The sequence below is a fragment of the Kockovaella imperatae genome (assembly GCF_002102565.1).
Source record: "Kockovaella imperatae strain NRRL Y-17943 chromosome Unknown BD324scaffold_12, whole genome shotgun sequence".
Lineage (NCBI taxonomy): Eukaryota > Fungi > Basidiomycota > Tremellomycetes > Tremellales > Cuniculitremaceae > Kockovaella > Kockovaella imperatae.
In genome coordinates this window covers 91,280-107,721 of record NW_019028952.1, presented here as the reverse complement: position 1 = coordinate 107,721, position 16,442 = coordinate 91,280, and the positions used below count along the sequence as shown (strand labels likewise).

At 51.9% G+C, this 16,442-nt stretch overlaps 7 protein-coding genes across 7 annotated transcripts; 2 read left to right on the top strand and 5 right to left on the bottom strand.

The window, feature by feature from the left end:
• Window positions 1-172: 172 nt before the first annotated feature.
• On the bottom strand, window positions 173-2,611 carry BD324DRAFT_106718 (hypothetical protein). The gene is made up of 13 exons (XM_022011921.1): window positions 2,267-2,611; window positions 2,044-2,231; window positions 1,881-2,008; window positions 1,742-1,846; window positions 1,617-1,692; window positions 1,469-1,579; window positions 1,326-1,434; window positions 1,142-1,285; window positions 1,087-1,102; window positions 1,017-1,049; window positions 745-959; window positions 297-705; window positions 173-244 (listed from the first exon to the last, which is right to left on the bottom strand). The coding sequence occupies exons 1-12, from the start codon at window positions 2,558-2,560 to the stop codon at window positions 421-423; spliced, it is 1,704 nt and encodes a 567-aa protein (XP_021869154.1). The 5' UTR covers window positions 2,561-2,611; the 3' UTR covers window positions 173-244; window positions 297-420.
• Window positions 2,612-4,368: 1,757 nt separating this feature from the next.
• On the top strand, window positions 4,369-5,301 carry BD324DRAFT_633299 (hypothetical protein). The gene has a single exon (XM_022016612.1). It carries the CDS (start codon window positions 4,535-4,537, stop codon window positions 5,051-5,053), a length of 519 nt encoding a protein of 172 aa, XP_021869153.1. The 5' UTR covers window positions 4,369-4,534; the 3' UTR covers window positions 5,054-5,301.
• Window positions 5,302-5,342: 41 nt separating this feature from the next.
• On the bottom strand, window positions 5,343-6,646 carry BD324DRAFT_633298 (hypothetical protein). Its single transcript, XM_022016611.1, has 6 exons — window positions 6,415-6,646; window positions 6,052-6,375; window positions 5,792-6,010; window positions 5,684-5,751; window positions 5,574-5,646; window positions 5,343-5,526 (listed from the first exon to the last, which is right to left on the bottom strand). Exons 1-6 carry the CDS (start codon window positions 6,589-6,591, stop codon window positions 5,458-5,460), a joined length of 930 nt encoding a protein of 309 aa, XP_021869152.1. The 5' UTR covers window positions 6,592-6,646; the 3' UTR covers window positions 5,343-5,457.
• A 118-nt stretch (window positions 6,647-6,764) lies between these two features.
• Window positions 6,765-9,342, top strand: BD324DRAFT_633296 (hypothetical protein). The gene is made up of 6 exons (XM_022016610.1): window positions 6,765-6,826; window positions 6,899-7,285; window positions 7,334-8,043; window positions 8,084-8,670; window positions 8,719-8,872; window positions 8,910-9,342. The coding sequence occupies exons 2-6, from the start codon at window positions 7,018-7,020 to the stop codon at window positions 9,282-9,284; spliced, it is 2,094 nt and encodes a 697-aa protein (XP_021869151.1). The 5' UTR covers window positions 6,765-6,826; window positions 6,899-7,017; the 3' UTR covers window positions 9,285-9,342.
• Window positions 9,343-9,539: 197 nt separating this feature from the next.
• On the bottom strand, window positions 9,540-10,871 carry BD324DRAFT_652656 (hypothetical protein; the record flags this gene model as incomplete). The annotated part of the gene is made up of 2 exons (XM_022018531.1): window positions 9,540-10,397; window positions 10,446-10,871. 2 exons carry the CDS (start codon window positions 10,869-10,871, stop codon window positions 9,540-9,542), a joined length of 1,284 nt encoding a protein of 427 aa, XP_021869150.1.
• Window positions 10,872-11,904: 1,033 nt separating this feature from the next.
• Window positions 11,905-13,776, bottom strand: BD324DRAFT_662036 (hypothetical protein; the record flags this gene model as incomplete). The annotated part of the gene is made up of 8 exons (XM_022018899.1): window positions 11,905-12,323; window positions 12,375-12,532; window positions 12,583-12,665; window positions 12,706-12,763; window positions 12,813-13,046; window positions 13,203-13,465; window positions 13,526-13,669; window positions 13,722-13,776. 8 exons carry the CDS (start codon window positions 13,774-13,776, stop codon window positions 12,212-12,214), a joined length of 1,107 nt encoding a protein of 368 aa, XP_021869149.1. The 3' UTR covers window positions 11,905-12,211.
• Window positions 13,777-14,042: 266 nt separating this feature from the next.
• BD324DRAFT_633286 (hypothetical protein) lies at window positions 14,043-16,439 on the bottom strand. Its single transcript, XM_022016609.1, has 10 exons — window positions 15,866-16,439; window positions 15,747-15,821; window positions 15,595-15,706; window positions 15,530-15,556; window positions 15,350-15,491; window positions 15,219-15,311; window positions 15,068-15,176; window positions 14,949-15,024; window positions 14,811-14,894; window positions 14,043-14,770 (listed from the first exon to the last, which is right to left on the bottom strand). Exons 1-10 carry the CDS (start codon window positions 16,299-16,301, stop codon window positions 14,524-14,526), a joined length of 1,401 nt encoding a protein of 466 aa, XP_021869148.1. The 5' UTR covers window positions 16,302-16,439; the 3' UTR covers window positions 14,043-14,523.
• Between the last annotated feature and the right edge of the window lie 3 nt (window positions 16,440-16,442).

Below are 16,442 nucleotides of genomic sequence, written 5' to 3'. Positions count from 1 at the left end.
ATCGACTTGCGTGCACCAAGTACGGATTAGTCGTCTTCTTCAGCTATTAGTCATTCTCGCCCATTGATATTCATTCCTCCCCAATAGGAGTGACACTCATGCTCCTTGTGGTTCGTGCCGCAGCGTTTGTCTTGCGTTTCTGTGATGGTACTGGCATATTGGCTTGAGGAACGCTTGAGGATTCTTGTGGTACAGGTTCGGGTTCGGGAGCAATGATTTCAGGCGTTGCACTTGCGAATCTAGTCTAGATCAGGCGTCAAGGCCGATATACAGCGCATTGTGCTCTGAACGCGTACGAATTTGGGAGTCTTTGCTTTTGACCGAGAGGGTTCAGCTCGAGACCGCTCGGGGTCTTCGTAGGATCTAATGTCTTCAGAATCCGTCGGTCCGCGCTTAGCAGGAACGATCTGGCAGTCAGTCTCAAGAAGGCCTTGATACGCATACTTGGCTGAAATCTTGTATCTCATCGTCTGGCGTGATGTCGCGGTCACCCACTCTTGCTGCCTTGCTTGAACCCTCTGTTGCTGATTGCGAGGCGTTTGAACATTTCTTGGTCGTCGGCTTCTTCTTGTTTGCTTGCTTGACTGGTTTCGCCGGATGGCTTTTCCCTTCTTCCTCCAATTGGTGCTCTGCTCGTTTGGCGGCAATCAGTTGGACGCGGAGCTTGTCAGCTCGGCTGTTGGCACTGTCTTTGGCCTCCGTTTCCTACGGATGTCAGTGATTATTGCTCTAAGCTGGACTCACAATCTTGAGCTCTTTTCGGCATTCTTCCAGCTCTTGCTTGGCTCTATTGGCCTCTTCTCGGATTTTCTGACTTTGGGCAGTGATTCTCTTGATCTCTTCTGTCATCTGCAAGAGGTCACTCTCCTTCTGCTGTTGAACACCCCCGAGATTCTTGACGGTCCTGGACAAAGTACCAATCTCATTCTGGTATTTGGCTTTTTCTATCGTCCAGGCAGCTTGACATCATTCGACCTGTAAGCGTTGATGCGACACTGCCTGTGATATAGGCTCACTCTGGACGTCGATCTGGATCTGCTTGTAGAACGCTGCGGGCAATCAGCCTCGTCTCCCACCAAGCCACACCGATATCATCATCCGTCTATTTTGTGGTGAGCGTCACCTGGATGGCATCACTGACCATCTCGTCTGCCTTGTATCTTTCAAAGACACTCGAGTCACGTGCTTGAGCTTCAGAGCGTTGAGCATGTTCGAGCTGCTCCTTGAGGGAGGCAATCTCCAACTTCAAAGGCTCGACCGCAGAATTGTCAACTGTGGCATTAATCTTCTGTACGTCAGTCAGGTGCCACACGCAGAAGACCTGCCTTGAGGCGCAATTCGTCTGCCAATTGTTCGTTCCGTTTCGTGGACTCCTCGAGCTGTCTTTTAACCCGTTCGGCCTCTGCTTCGACATCGATCTTAACCTTTTGTATACTCGATATAAGCAATGGCACTGCTTCCTGCTCACTCTGCAAATTTCTCAGCCACAGATTTAAGTCGAAAGTCTGCCTCCACGACCTCGGTCGCTCGGGTTTCTGCCTCTCGTCGCAGTCGTGCGAGCTCATTCTCTAACTCAGTACTGATCGTCAGATACGTGCCGAACTGTGGAAGCTAACCATTTGAACTTATGGTTGGAGAGGTCAACTGTCAGAGCTTGAGTCTGATCGTCCAGGGCAGACGACTTGACTTTAACTTGGTATCTTGTGAGCCAAGATATATGTACCTTGCGAATGTCACCTACCCGCTTCGAGGTCGAGAAGAAGACTCTTGTTCTCGTTCTGTACTTCATGAAAAGCCTGTCGCAGCTCGCGAAGGGTCTTGTGTTGTTCCATCGCAGTTTCTAGCTCTGCCTGTAGGTACGACGCCTTGCAGCCACTCACTCTCTCGTAGCTGCTCTCGATCAGCTTTACTCCTCTCAGCCTCTGCAAGCAGAGATTCCGATCTGGCCTTGAGCTCGGTGCATTGCATTTTGTGGGCCAATTCAAGGTCACTGACAGCTTGGGTGGACCTGACCCTCAGCTCAGCCACCAGGCTGCCACTCACTTGAGCTGCATCTTTTGAGCGTAAAGTTTGGCTTTGTACTGCATATCCTGACGAGTCGCTTTTTCGACGCCTACAACTTGCTCGAGCTCGGCGTTCTTCGTCGTGAGAGAGTCGATAGTGATTTGGAGCTTCACACTCTTGGCCTCGAGCTCCTGACAAACTTTGGAGAGCCGATCTTTATCGGCAGCCTGACAATCAGAATGGCACTCGGGTGTTCGCTCACCAGAGTTCTATTCTGTTCCATCCTGTCTCGCACCAGGATTGACATCTCCTCGATGCGAGCCTCAAGATCAGGTTCAGCTTGCTGATGAGCTGCAGAGATCAGGTGTTTGGAGATGGCGACCTTCTCAGAGACAACTCGTCTGTTTTGATAACCCTCGGACTGCATGGTCGCATTCTCCCTTCGCATTGTCTCTTCATTGTCAGTCTCATCGGTCAGTGACGCTACATTCCGGTCCTCAGAGTCTTGCGGAAGCGACATGAGAAGATAAGGGGCGTTGTATCGTTGCTCAACCATCGGCTGGTCGCGAAGTGAGCCGAAGTCAAGTTCTGGATCGACCTCGTCTGTGATGACAGTCAAAATGCGGTGGTCTCAGCAAGACTCACGCTGGATCTCATTCATCCGGGATACTGAATGAAGCTCAATGGGTGCGTCGTACCCAACGACTTTGGGACGTTTGCTCGCTGAGCTGAGGAAGGGGTTATTTTTGTGGTTCGTACGAGCAGCTGCCATTGAGCCGACTACGAGATTTGGTAATGATGTCTTCGAAGTGATGACCTTGCTTCCGAACCCATGCGACACCTGAGATTGAGCTCTATTGTCTGCGTTTGCTTCCTGGTGGCGTTCCGCTTGTGACATAGATCGGCTCCTGCGGTCGGATGGTGATGGCTTTGGAACGCCCCCTTTATGGAAGTGATCAGATGGGTCCTTGGACGTCGTTGATCCATGCTTTTCAGAGGGCGTTGGATGGTCGTCTGAGGTTGCAATGTGGGAACTGGACTTGGCGTGTTGAAGAGTGGGCGGCTTGGAGTCAAGTGTACGAATGTTGGGTAGGAACCCTGGCCTCAGGGGTCGGGACACAAATCGGTGTGGTTCGACTTTGGTGAACATACCGTTGGAGACAGGTGTCTTCGCTCGATTTTGCGTCGAGCTGTGCCTGTTGGCTACTATCGGTCCTGTTGCAGTGGGCACCCCGGTAGCGATAGCAGCATAGGTCCTGGTGGATGCTTGTGGGAGGAAGGGATTTTGAATGGGCTGTACAGTGCTGGCGTGGTCATTCCTGGAGCCAAAGGCGTTGACCATGGTACTGAGGTTGCGATCGACGACCTCCACCTAGTGAGCTAGCCAGATACAAACTTACGCGACTCCTGTAGGTGAGGTCGAGAAGAGGAGCGGATCTCGCTAAGAGGCCTGGCTGGCTCGCTGTCGAGCGGCCGGGGGTACGAGGTGTCAGCGCAGCCCGAGGCCGATGTCTGACGGTGGGGAGGACTGATCGTAAGTCTGCTGCAGCGATGAAGCTGTGATCGTGGTGTGAAGTAGAACACTGAAAAGGAGATCGATGGATTGGAATAATATATCTGTTCAAAAACGGTGCGGACGCTCGGATCGCTGCAAAGTCCAGTCAACCGATCATCTGAAACGAGGGTGGCGGTAGAAAATCCGAAACTTCGGATTTCATGAAGTATCTATCTTGACATTCCATCTATGCACCATCGACCAATTCACCATGGCACCTTCGATCTCGACGACCTGGGAGCAAGGCGAAGTGCACAAAAGGATCGGAAAGTCTCCTATTTCCATTCCTCTCGATGTCTTCACTCGAGTCCTCCAGATCCTGAACCCGATGAGCAATGATGAAGATCGTGCCTCGCTTGCAGTATGCATGCGTCTCTGCAAGCAATCCAAGGAGGTTGACCGCCAGATGCCTCTATACTTATATCGATACTCAATGGATGGATACGGGAAAGGCCAAGAAACCCTTCGACGTATGTCCAGAGAACGATCCTGAGTTGTTCCTACGCATCGCCATTCAGAAGAACCGACCGGCAGCAGAGATCGAACGATTGCGGCCACTCATCGGCACTGTTCGTGGTCCACTTCCTCGTCCACTCGATAAATATATTGGATTTTGTCGTTGACTCGTGGTAACTGACGTCCCCGAGTCGGTCCTGTTCGTCATTTGCAAGAAAGTTCAGCAACTCGATACGCTTCACATCCCCCTTGCCACACCTGTGGTAGATCGTCATCGCAGAGCTCTGATAGAGTACGAGCTTGGGCTCAGGAGGGTTCCACCCACCCTAAAATGCCTCGAATACGCCAAGGACCTCAAAGCTCGGCGACTCGTGGTGGACGTCAATTGGCCTTGCCAAATGGCTATGCACGTCAAGACGATTCTTCCGAAAGACTCTAACCTCTATAAATCTCTTAAAAACTCTGGTCGTCCGAGTCGAATCCTGGGAGACTGTGATCAGCGACACAACTCCCTTCGCCATGCCAGTCATCAAGTTCGCTACGTCCAAGTCTTTTGAACAGCTCATCATCCTGCACCTTCCACCAGACCCAAGTGTCCTAAGGAGTGAAATCATCTTCGAGACAGACTTTAATCCCCTGGTCGAATACTCGGATGGCTTCTTTGCCGCCTACATAGCGCAGCAATTGAAACGAAAATCTCACAAGAAGGATTTTGCTTGCCTCATTGTTGGACTCGAATATGGCTCGAGCTTCTCGGAAAGAGGCAGGGATCCCGGCATCTCGCGACGGGTTGAGGCCATGTTCAAGACCGAGGTTCTGGCTAATGTCAAGCCCACGCAGAAGGTGGAGGACGTCAAGATTAGGATGGATATGTGGAAGTTTCAAAGTCTCAGGGAGTACGCAAAGGAGCTCGAAGGACTCGACAGGCATCTTCTACCTGACTACGTCTGGACTTTGCTTGAGAAGGAGGATGAGATCGAAGGGTCTGACTCCGAGTCAGCTGTCTTGCGATCGGATGACGAGCTGTCGGACTTTTGAAGGGTTGAGTGCAAGAGCCGAGGTGACGAGTGTGACGTGCTTGGTAGACGTTTCACGGGCTGGATTGGTAGTGGTCCCCCGCCTGAATTGGATAGGCCAGGTCGAGAGATGAAATATCTCTCTGTACATACATCAGCTCTGGGAGGTCTGTGGATAGACAGGTGAGCTATCCAACGACAGGCTGTTTCAAGACGGGAGGCTAGAATTGGTAGTATGCTGCCGAGGAGTCAGATTGAGAAGAGATCTTGGGCCAAAGGCCGAAAGAGGCGAGATGGTGGAGACCGTAAAGACCAGATAAAGCTTTATGCATTCCATACCCATGCCCAGAGGTCTGCCCGGGCCTCATGCGGCGACCCTTCCACCACAGATGGTATTGTACAGTATCAGCCTTGCTCTCGTATTGACTATCTCAGTGGACTCCAGTCACACGGTAGCAAGATGGTAGACTTCATGCTCTTTGTCAAGCGGACAGTCTGCGAGAGCAGTCAGCGCTAGGAGGGCAACAACCATTCCCACTGACCTCTCGAACGGTATCACTCCACCCGCCGACGCTCCAAGCCTTTTCTCTCGTGGATTTTCGGGTTTCCATGTCACTGTTTCCGTCAGGCTTGTCATGCAAGCGAGACTTACGGGTATTGCCAAAGATGATGTACTTCGTGTAATTGTCCCACTTGGGAAAAGAACGCTCCGACAGGTTGCTATGAATCAGAGGGTGGTCCTTAGGTCTAGAAGACTCACGACGAATCTACGTCTAGCTTCTAGCCCTCTTCTCCACGCTCCTTCCCATTCCAAGAGCTTTCCAGGAACCAACTGGTAGCTTCTCATCTCGAATATGCCTCCTCCAGGGTATCCGGAATCTCGAGGAGGTGACGAAGGCCAGAAGCTGAACTCAGACATCATCTGATGCTCCCGCGAGACGATATGTGGAAGTATGTCCTTTTGTAGTTTCGCCATATCCTATGATATGTAAGTGACATTCCCTGGCAATGGACCCTCACCTTGTCCTCTCTTAAGGTCCTGATAGTCGTATCGAATGCTTTGTAGCCGTCAAACTCGATGATATGGTTGAATGTTCCGACGCTCCCGACGATAGCTTCCCAGCTCCCCGTCAATCGCATCCCTCCAAGCTCGTCTCCACGATTCATAATGGCTCGATAGTACTTGTCCGCCGCTGCAACGTACTCGTCCCGGTGTGAAGGTATCACGAGATCCGTGACCATCTGATGAACGTACTTGTTCCGTCCGATGAGCTTGGAATGTTGGGTCGCAGAGTTGGCCACGAGCCCCTCGGCTTTGGCAGTCTTGGACCCGTACATCAGAGCCTAAGCGTCAGCACTGGTCTGATCATACATGCGACTCACTCCTAGGAAGCCGGTGCCCCCGGTCTGTTCATTCTCGACTGGCGCTTCAGGCTTGGGTTTATCCGCTAGAGAGCTTTGACTGGCATGAAAAGTACGGACGAAGGCTGCATTTGGGCTTCGGAGACTCTTGTTGCCCTGTACTGCTCTGGACAGCTGAGTTGCGAGTCGGCGTGACATGCCGCTAGTGCAAGGAATGGGATGGAGTATCAAACTGTCGAGAACGGCTTGAACCTACCACCACTGTACTCTCTGCCCAATCGTCATTTGCCACACTAAAGAATCGCGTGTCAAAACGCCGGGAACCTCCGCCTTTTGGTGCAATGCCATGCATATGAGCTAGTCAACTGGCTCTCAAGTCTCACACAAGCTCGTACCATCTTGATAGGGAGCCTGAGGCGTAGAGCTTGCAAAGGTAGATTGTGTTCCACTGTTTACTGTAGATCGCTCGCTTATCATGTTTTCTTCCTCCCGTCACGCTCAACAGGTCCCACACAACAAAGTGATTCAAGCAGCCGCAAATACTCATAGCCGAAGGACGAGTGAGCTTAGAGATCCCAACTTGCCGAAGATATCGTGTACTTCTATCTCGGAGCGTTCACGGCAATGTCTCGAGAACATCCGCTACCGAGTAATCCAATGAGTGGGCGGTCTCCCAGTCCAGCAAAGGACGACCGACCCGGCTTTTCCAGAAGCGGATTCGCACCCATCCCTCATCGACATCAAGATTTCGCTCCTCCGCCGCCCATTCCTTCCGGTATCCCGCCTTCTCGTGATGACGAGCTTAGACGGGACTCCATGTCAAAGCGCGAGCCAATGGAACGCTGGGACCCCAGGGATGATTATGATAGAAGACCACCTTGGGAGGATCATGGTGAATTTGCCCAGGACTCTGAAGTTCTATATTGATCGTATGTTGTAGATCGAAAAAGGCGCCGCTCCTCATCACCTCCTCCTCATCCTTCTCGTCGAATGCGACGCTCACCCTCACCTCCACGGCATGGGTTACCGGATCCAGCTGATATTGACACGCTACTTTCCTTCAAGCAATTTGCGGACTGGTTCAGGGCGAGTCATCCTCAAACCGCCAGAGCGGACGAGGAAGAAGTTCGTCGGGCAGTAGAGAGCGCTGAAGGTCTGGGCAAGGAGAAGAAGGGCATGGCGAAGAGGTATGAGAGGTACAGGAAGGAATACACGTCGCGACAGCTTTACGCTCTCTATTTGACGCATCGAGAATCCCCTTGGTTCGTCGAACGGTATTCGCCAGATCAGATCTATGCGACGCAGCGTAGGCGTGTCAATCGACAGGGAAGAGTGCCGACGGCTGAAAAGTATCTGGATGCCCTCAAGGCTGGCGAATACGACAGTGTCAATTTTGATCTGGAGCCTGGTCTTTCCGGGGACGATTTACGCCTGGAGATTCCACCATCAGAACGACAAGTCTTCGTCAAGACTGTTCCTCCGTCCACAAGCAGAAAGGAGCTCGAAGATTTATTTGGAAAAGTCGAGGGATTTCAATATCTTGCGTTAACAGAGCCTTTCATGAAGAAGCAATTTCATCGTGTAGCTTGGGCTCAATTTGCAGACGGTGTGGATCCGCAGGATGTTGTCAATAAGCTCGATGGGTCAAAGGTGAGCAGCCGAGTGATCGGGGTCGACTGAAGTCAATTAGATCGACACGTTCACGTTCCACATGGGCGTCAACGCGAGCCCTGTCATAGGCAGGACACGTATCACTGCTCCTGCTGCCAACACGTTGGAACGTCTCGTGATCGATGGAGAAAAAGCCCATGATTTGGCGTACAAACTTGAAGAGGAATTGATCGATGAGGACACTACATATCCTGGCTTGCGAGAGAAAGGAACGACGGTCGTGCAAAACAAGATTGACCAGCTGCTGGAGGATCAAGGTCTTGTTGGTGATGATCTCGCCGATGATATGAAACTCAAACGCGCAAAACTCATTGCAGACCATTGGATCTCCTATCTGCGGCATGGACTCTCGACTTGCTACTACTGCGTAGCTCCAAGTGCTTTCCAAGAGGAATTACACCGAAAATGTGTCTCTCATAAGCGTCCGGATTCAAACGCTGACGTTGAAGATGGCAAAGAGGATGACCATGAGGAGGACGAGGAGGAACGGCATGATAGAAGACAGTCAAAAGAGTCCGAAAGATGGGAAGAGACTTTGGACAAAAAACTCCGGCCGTTGTTGCAGCAGGTGGACGTGCAAGAGTATGGCGGGAGAGATCCAGAAGAGTGAGCAGTCTTGAGCAGAGACGCGAGAAGTGTCTGACACCCTGAAAGGGAAACGCGAAAGCTCGCTGCGCCCTTGATCAAGCAGGAGGAAGCGTCAAAGTATCGCTGCAAGGAATGCAACAAGCTTTTCCGGGCACCCGAATTTGTGGTCAAGCACATCACCGTCAAGCATCTCGACCTCGTCGATGTCAAGACGGACGAGGTGAGTTGATCTCATTGGGCTCAGTCTGACGATATAGCTCGCCATGCTCAACGCGTTTGTCCTGGATCCTCAGCGGATTCAACCGACGGCTCAGACTCCAGCAGCGGTCAATGATCGCTTGCCGCTCCCTCCTCAACCTCAATTCAATGGCGGCGGAGGAGGCAACGGGGGCGGAATGAACATGATGCAACAGCAAATGATGATGATGATGCAGATGCAGCAAGCGATGATGATGGGAATGGGTCGCCAGGGCCAAGGTCTGGCCCAGCGTATGGGTGGTTTCGCCGAGCCCATAACTCCTCTCCCTACCGTACCGCCTGGTGCTGAAGATCCTCGAGCGAAGAGAGGTAGAGTCAGTTACCAGGACCTGGACGCCCCGGGTGGAGGTGGCGATGGGGGATTGCCATACTAGCTGCATACAAGTGAATCAAAAGGCCAGTAGGCCAGTCGCATGCAATTTTCACATGTTGTGGTCGTAAAGAGATTCATGTCATCTAAAGGAGCTAGAGAATGAACAATTTGGATAATGTCCTTGAATCAACAGGGATATTTAAAGGTGTATCTACAGGGGGAACCTGCCATCTGGTGGAGGAAGGATATCATTCTTCTAGAATAAAAGGTCGGGGGATCGGTCAAACCAGTACAACGAGCTTGTGTCGTTTAAGAATTACAACAATCCGCCCAATCCACCGAGCAAGTGATTGACAACGGGGAGATTGACACCCACGTCAGCATCTGCCTTTGCGCAGAGTCCTAGACCAAGCGCATCGACACAAATGTCCACGCAGATTTGTAACTCGATATCGTACTTTTGACCCTGGGGACACGAAGGAGCCGAAGGGGATGGAGAAGCCGCCGGGATGAAGACGTTGCTAGTTGCGGAAGGAGGGCAAGGTGACGTCGTCGTGGCGGGTGCAGGAGGGGGTGTGCTGGTGGTAGCGGGGGCCGGAGGAGGAGTACTGGTCGAAGCAGGTGGAGGTGGAGGGGGCGAGGCAGGAGACGACACAACGGCTGCGGCATTGACTGTACTGGAAGAAGCGCAATCGGCCGTCTCGGTGACTGTGGCGGTGGAAACCGAGGTCGTGGTGACGGTGTCAGTGACTGTGTTGGTGACTGTGTCCGTGACGGTATTGGTGATAGTCGTCTCGACAACGTAAACAGTGGACAAAGTGATAGTTGTATCTGCGACCACGACGGCGTTGGTGACGATGGGATCGTCGTCCTCACAATCATCACCGTCGTCGCTCGGCTCCTCGGTGTCAACGTAGGAGCTGGTAGGTGCTGCCGAGGCGACGTTGAAGGTTTGAGGCTGAGTCGGCGCCGGGGTGATGGTAGGAGTAGGAGGAGGCGAGAAAGAGGGCTCCATGGAGCTTGCAGGTGGCTGAGGGGAAGGCTCTGCAGAGGAGACGACGGCTGCCTCAAAAGTGGTAGTGGTAGTTGTGGAGACGGGTGCAGAAGTTGGGGTGTCAGAAGGGCAAGGGGTGGAAGACGCGGGAGCCTGAGATGAAGACACCGCGGCGCAGTTCTGAACCACAGTCAGTCTCGGAACGTGAATATCATGAAGGACACTTACTCCTCCTGGGCAAGTATATCCACCATTGCCGTCACAGTTTGGCATAGCTCCAGCCGGGTAATCAAAGTTGAGACCTAGATCCACCTGAGCCATGACCCAAGCTTCCAAGCCGGCGACATTGACAATGGCGTCGACGTCAACTTCCAACAGGAGTCCGCCGGCTGAATTGGCACAAGTACATCCAAGACTGTAATTTCGTCCACCAAAAGGTCCATCTACATTATTACAGGTCAAAGATTGACCGATAGTGAGATCCAAGTTGATTCCTAACATCGCAGTGATAGGATCCAAGAGGCTAGTGACGGGTGACAAGAGACCCGTGACTTCGCCAAGAACTCCTCCGAGGAGTCCTCCAAGCTGTCGTTCTTGGACTGGCAAAGCAGTGATGATTGGCGTTAAAGCCAGAAGAGCAGTAATAGCGAGCATGATCAAATGCGAGATCTGGGGTCGAGGTCGAAGTTGAAGCCTAGCGTCAATGTCGAAATGAGTAGAACAGTGTCCGTATAACTAAAGATCTTGCTGCCTGCTCGCTCAGCGAAAAGAAGAAAGTAGTCCGAAGAGATACAAACGAGTGACTAGGATGGGGATGGGATCTGGCGAGCTGGGCCACACAAAAAGAGGGAAGCGAATGGATCAATCCAGACGAGAATAGAAGCGAATGGTTGTGGTTGAAATGCAAAGGATGATTAACCAGAGTCCGTCCAGGACGATTGTACCACTTGTTGACAGATCGAAAGCGAGACGAAAGAGGCTGTCCGAGAGCAAAGTCGGGAAACAAGAGATGAGCTTTGCGCCGAGTGCTTCGTACCCGGGGCAAGGAAAGGGTCAAGGTTGGATGTCGAAAAATCCGCAACAAAGGGTATTGCTTTTCCAGAAGACTACCGCCAGGGGTGGGTTTGAGATGGTCGAGACCGAGTGAGAATTCAGTCAGGGATAGGAGGAGAAGCAGTGAATCGAGAGATGTGCTGTGCAAGCGAAATGTCAGTGTGTGGGATTGGTGCCAGTACCTGCGGGACCAACGGTTGAATTAGAACAAGGTAAGTGCGCAAACACGAAAGATGACAAGGCGGGAGACCCAAGACGAAAGCTTCATGTTAACTTGCCACGACACTTGGTCAGTAAGAGTCCAGAATCTTCATGACATTCCGATAAACAAACAAACATGGTAGTGGATGGTTGGGACAGCTTGGTCCGAGGGTTTAAAAAAACAAGTCCCTGCTGATCAAGTGACCGTCTCCCTCTTCGATGCCTCAGTGATCACCCTTCTCAAGCCATGCCGAGGAGGTTAAGCGTGAAGCGGACCAAACAGCGGGTACCTTGGCATCTTCTTCACGGATGATGTAGGAGGATTCCACCAGTCTCTGGCATGACAAGAGATGAATGTTGAAGTGTAAACAAACGAGTTCGGGTGAAGCGGAAAATACAATCTAAAGAAAAAGATAGAAACTAATAAAATCAGTTCCGCACCGGCCAGCCTGGCCCGACATGATTTGCGATGTCACCACGCAAGATCACTCGGCGCCTGCTTGGACGACATCCATATGCAGAGGTCACGAGCAGTCAGCTGCATTCCATTACAAGGGTATGATCATATGTATGTGTTAAATTCTTCTGTTTCAGTCAATGGCAGCGAGAGCAAAGGACAAGATGAGGAAGGATGGATAGAGGCAAGGAAATCACACGAAAGAGTCCATGTATGCTCGACCCGTCTACCCGAGGATCTCAAGACGACAAACAAGAGACTATGCGGAAAGGGTTGATTGAACCTAGGTGATGGTGATGAGATTGCCTTGTGGATCCTTGAGCACGACGAGATCGCATGGAATGACCTCTCCGCTGTCCATGTAGGTCAAGGATGTCTGATCCAGCGGGTCGACTCTGCGGCGGTTAAGTCAGCAGACATATGGATTCTGGTGAATCTCAACCCACTTGACGGCCATCTTTTCGACCCACAAACGACCGAGGACCACATCAAAGTGTTGCTCTTCATTGATCATGGCTTGGTGTTCGGCGGTTCGAGATCCAACGGTGATCGAGATGGGACCGAGGATCTTGATGCCGGTGTATCCAGCTGCTCCCATGGAGTACTACGAGGACGTCAGCTACGAGTCCTTTTCATACAGGTTGATCTCCTCACCTTGTCGTGGACCAATCCGTGCTTGATGGCGAAAGATCTAGACACGTAGACTTTGCTGTAACCGGGTTTGAGCAGCATTCGGACTATTCGAATCAGCCTCAAGTCGTCAAATTCTGCTCTCACCATTGTCTACGCCGCCAGCCTTGCCCACGACTGTGCGGACGCCATTGTTGGCATGAAACTGAGCCAGTGTTAGCCTCTACTTTCCAGCTCTGCGGATGCCGACTCACGTCCATCCACCTCTGCCTGTGAATATCCCACCAAGGCTCTGGGTCTTCCTCTCCCCACTTGCTCTTTCTGCTCCTGGTGCTCATGATACTCTTTGGTTTCGAGATAACAGCTCCGTCGGCGGTATGTCCAATGGTCTTTTCATACTTTGCGAATTCGTGTTCGTAATCTGGAAGCTCGGGAGCGATACTCGCAATGTTCCTTGGACGTGGCATGATATCCCCAGTAGCGTCTACCTCAGGCAGCAATTTGCCTCCCGAAGGTCCATGTGTATGAGTCGGTGTGACGCCATTGAACTTTTTCTTGTTGGGCCGAACAGATGGAGGCGCCGGAGGTGGAGCTTGAGCCAACGTCGTGATCGCCATGCCGGAGGTATCTCTAGCTCTGGGGACAAAGTTTCCGTGAATGGTATGGACGAATTGACCGTTGGAAGTAGCCCGAGATTGCTGCTGCTGTTGCTGTTGAGACTTTTCTGGTGAGGTGCCAGATTTCGATTGGACCTTCTTTTTGAGTGCAGAAGAGGCAGTAGGTCTCTTGGTCTCGACGGGAGGTTCAAGGGCAAAGTGAGCTCTGGGATGTGGTCCGGTCAAGTGGAGTGTAGCACTCTGGGTAGAGCTCGCTGGGAATCGAGATTGAAAGATGGCCAGGTCTCCATCTGGTCGAGCAAAGAGCCACAGTCAGGGATGAAGAGACTTCGCTGCTCCGGTTCACTCACCGTCCTCCAGAGCCCATCTGCTACCTTCATGTTCGTACACTAGACCAGCGCCATCTTTTCTGGCCTTGACGGCAGCGACATCGTCTTGTCCAATCCCGCCCTTGGAACAGACTCGATCGATCAATTGGTCGTACCCTTCTCCATCTGGACCCCCACAGTCAGCGAAAACGTGTACATATAAATGACACAGACGCACCTTTGCTAGCCAGAGCGAATGTCTTGCTCGGGGTATGAACGTTGTACACGAGCATTGTGCTTTGTATCAGTGATCGGTAGGGTTGAGAGTGACACTTGTGTGAACCAACCACCAATGGCTGCTCCCCGCCCATTCGAGGGTACTTGGGAGTGGTAGAGAGCCTGATGGGATCTCCTCCAATTGCCTCATTCGGCGAGTCCCGCTCCGTGTGTCTCGCTGGAAAAATAATGACGTAAAATTCAAAATTACCGGGACCGGCTGGGGTCAAAAAGACACGTGACTGATCAGCGATCAACCATCGATAATAAGGCGCGTTCCATGGTCTGATTTGGCCATGCATTCGACTGTCCAGAGATGCCCAAGAAGAGACTACATCACAGATAACCTCATACCACACTACCCGGACTACCTGCTCTACTCGTCTCATCCATCCTGACATCGACGACTTCAAGTTCTGCCGCAGGTGGCACCGAGACGACGGCATTGACCCCATTCCCATTGACAATGCCCGTGCTGAGTCCCATTGCCTTCTTCTTCGCGGCGACAGTATCCTCGTATGATCTGAAAAAGGTTCGTTTCCGTCTGACACCACATGGGTCGTCGTCGATGCTCGAGGGAGTATCTTGACGCATAGACCGTTTAGGAATCCGGATGGGAAGTCGACGAGTGCCACCTTGACGAGCAGCTCGTCGAGCATAGGCATCATCCTCATCTTCATCTTCTGAAGTCGGCGGAGAATAGGCCCCGTTGGCGCGTTTCTGAACCAATTCTGAAACCAATTAGCCCATCAAACCCTGTCGCATCACCGCTCACTCCTCAACCTGATCTCCACCTCGTCCTCTGGGTCAAGAGCTTCTCCGTTCTTCAGTCCCAGCTCCTTGCCAAGAGGCTGAGGTGCGCGTTGCATGCCCGCGCTGGGCGCATGTGGGAGATTCTTTAGATTGTGCAAGACTGATCGTTTGATCGCATCGAGATATTCAGGATGATTATGGTCGTCCGTATTATTGCTGAGAACTTCGAGTTTGTATCGAGGCCCATAATATTCCATGCTAGGATTTGTCAGTCATGGACATTTGAACACCAGCCCACTATTGATTATAAGGAAGGTTCTCGTCCAGTTCCTTGCCACACATGACTGCAGTCTCATATGTCCACGCGCGAGCGACGTTTTTACTGCAGAGGAAGATTTCCGTCAGGGCCAACCCTATTCGCCTGCTAGACACATACGTAGTGTATCCTCCACCACCGAGCATCATCACTGGAAGACCGAAAGCCTTAACAAACCGCGCACATTCGGCGTGACCTGTCATGCGTCAGTCGCGGCATGCTAGAGCCTTTTGACCCACCCTGCAGGGTCAAATTGAAGCCTCCAAGCTTGTCGCCTGCTAACGAGTCTGCACCCATCTGAAGCACGATAGCACCCGGTTGATAATGCTCAATGATACTGTTGATGATCTGATTACCAATTTAGCCATGACTCTCGCTGGCGCCACTCACGGGTTTAAAGATTGAGTGGAAAGAGTCGTCTCGGATTCCATCGCGCAACGGTACGTTGATGGAGTACCCTTTGCCCCGCTTCATGCCGATGTCCTCCTTGATCAGATCTGTTTTCACTGATCGTGACTCACCCTGACGTCTCCGGTGCCGGGGAAAAACTCTCCGAAGCGGTGGAAACTCGCCGTCATGACTCTATCGGTAGTATAGAAAGCCTCTTCCACACCGTCTCCGTGATGGACGTCTACATCGATATAGAGGACTCGAGGATGGATTCTAGATGTTAGCGCACGCTCCTCCACTCATCATCTTACCTCAAAAGCTCGAGGATGCCCAGGACACTGGAATTCAGCGCTGAGACCCTGTAGACCGCACTCACATATCGTTGACGTAGCAGAAACCACTAGCCTCTGTCTTTTTAGCATGATGAAGACCTCCCGCCCAATTGATGGTGATATCAGCGGCTCCAGAATTGAGCGTCTCTGCTGCCGCTGAAAGCGTTAGAAAAGGCGCCTTCATCGATCCACTCACCAATGGTGCCTCCCGCCGAAATGGAGCAGAATTCGAAAAGTCCTTCAAATGCGGGACAATCTTCTCCTATCAGACCTGAGTGGTGTCAGCGACGGCACGATGATACTCATCGCGCTCACATCTTACACCACCTCCGGTGAGATATTCAGCCGTCTCCGGAGTGACCTTTTCCAACAACTCGATATATTCGTCCGAATGGAACTTTGTCATATCTCCTCTATCTGCACGTCGAGGTCTAAACACCTGCATGCTCTTCCCACGACTTCCCGTCAATCGTTCCGTCTTGGCTCGCTCGCCATCGCCTTCCGCGTATTCTTGAACGATGGGATCATTTACAGACCGAGATCCCTCAGATTCTCCGGTCTCGTCTATATCGTCGCAGAGACCATAGTTCACGATGAGATTATGCGCCATTCTGATACGATGCGGTTTCATGGGATGACCGAGGTAGTAGACATAGTTGCCGACATCCGGGTCGTAAAAGTAGGCGACTCGGCGGGGATTTGATGAGGAGGCAGTGGGCGTCGGGGTGAAAGGCTCGACTACGGACGTCATGGTGACACAGTCGAATGCAAGATGAGAGGGGAAGAAATTGGTCTTGTTCTTGGTCCTTTTGGAACTGCCTGTGTCCTCGCTGATCACCTACCTCCCCTCAGCCGTAAAGCACAACGCTGCTGAATGGGATTGGACAACATA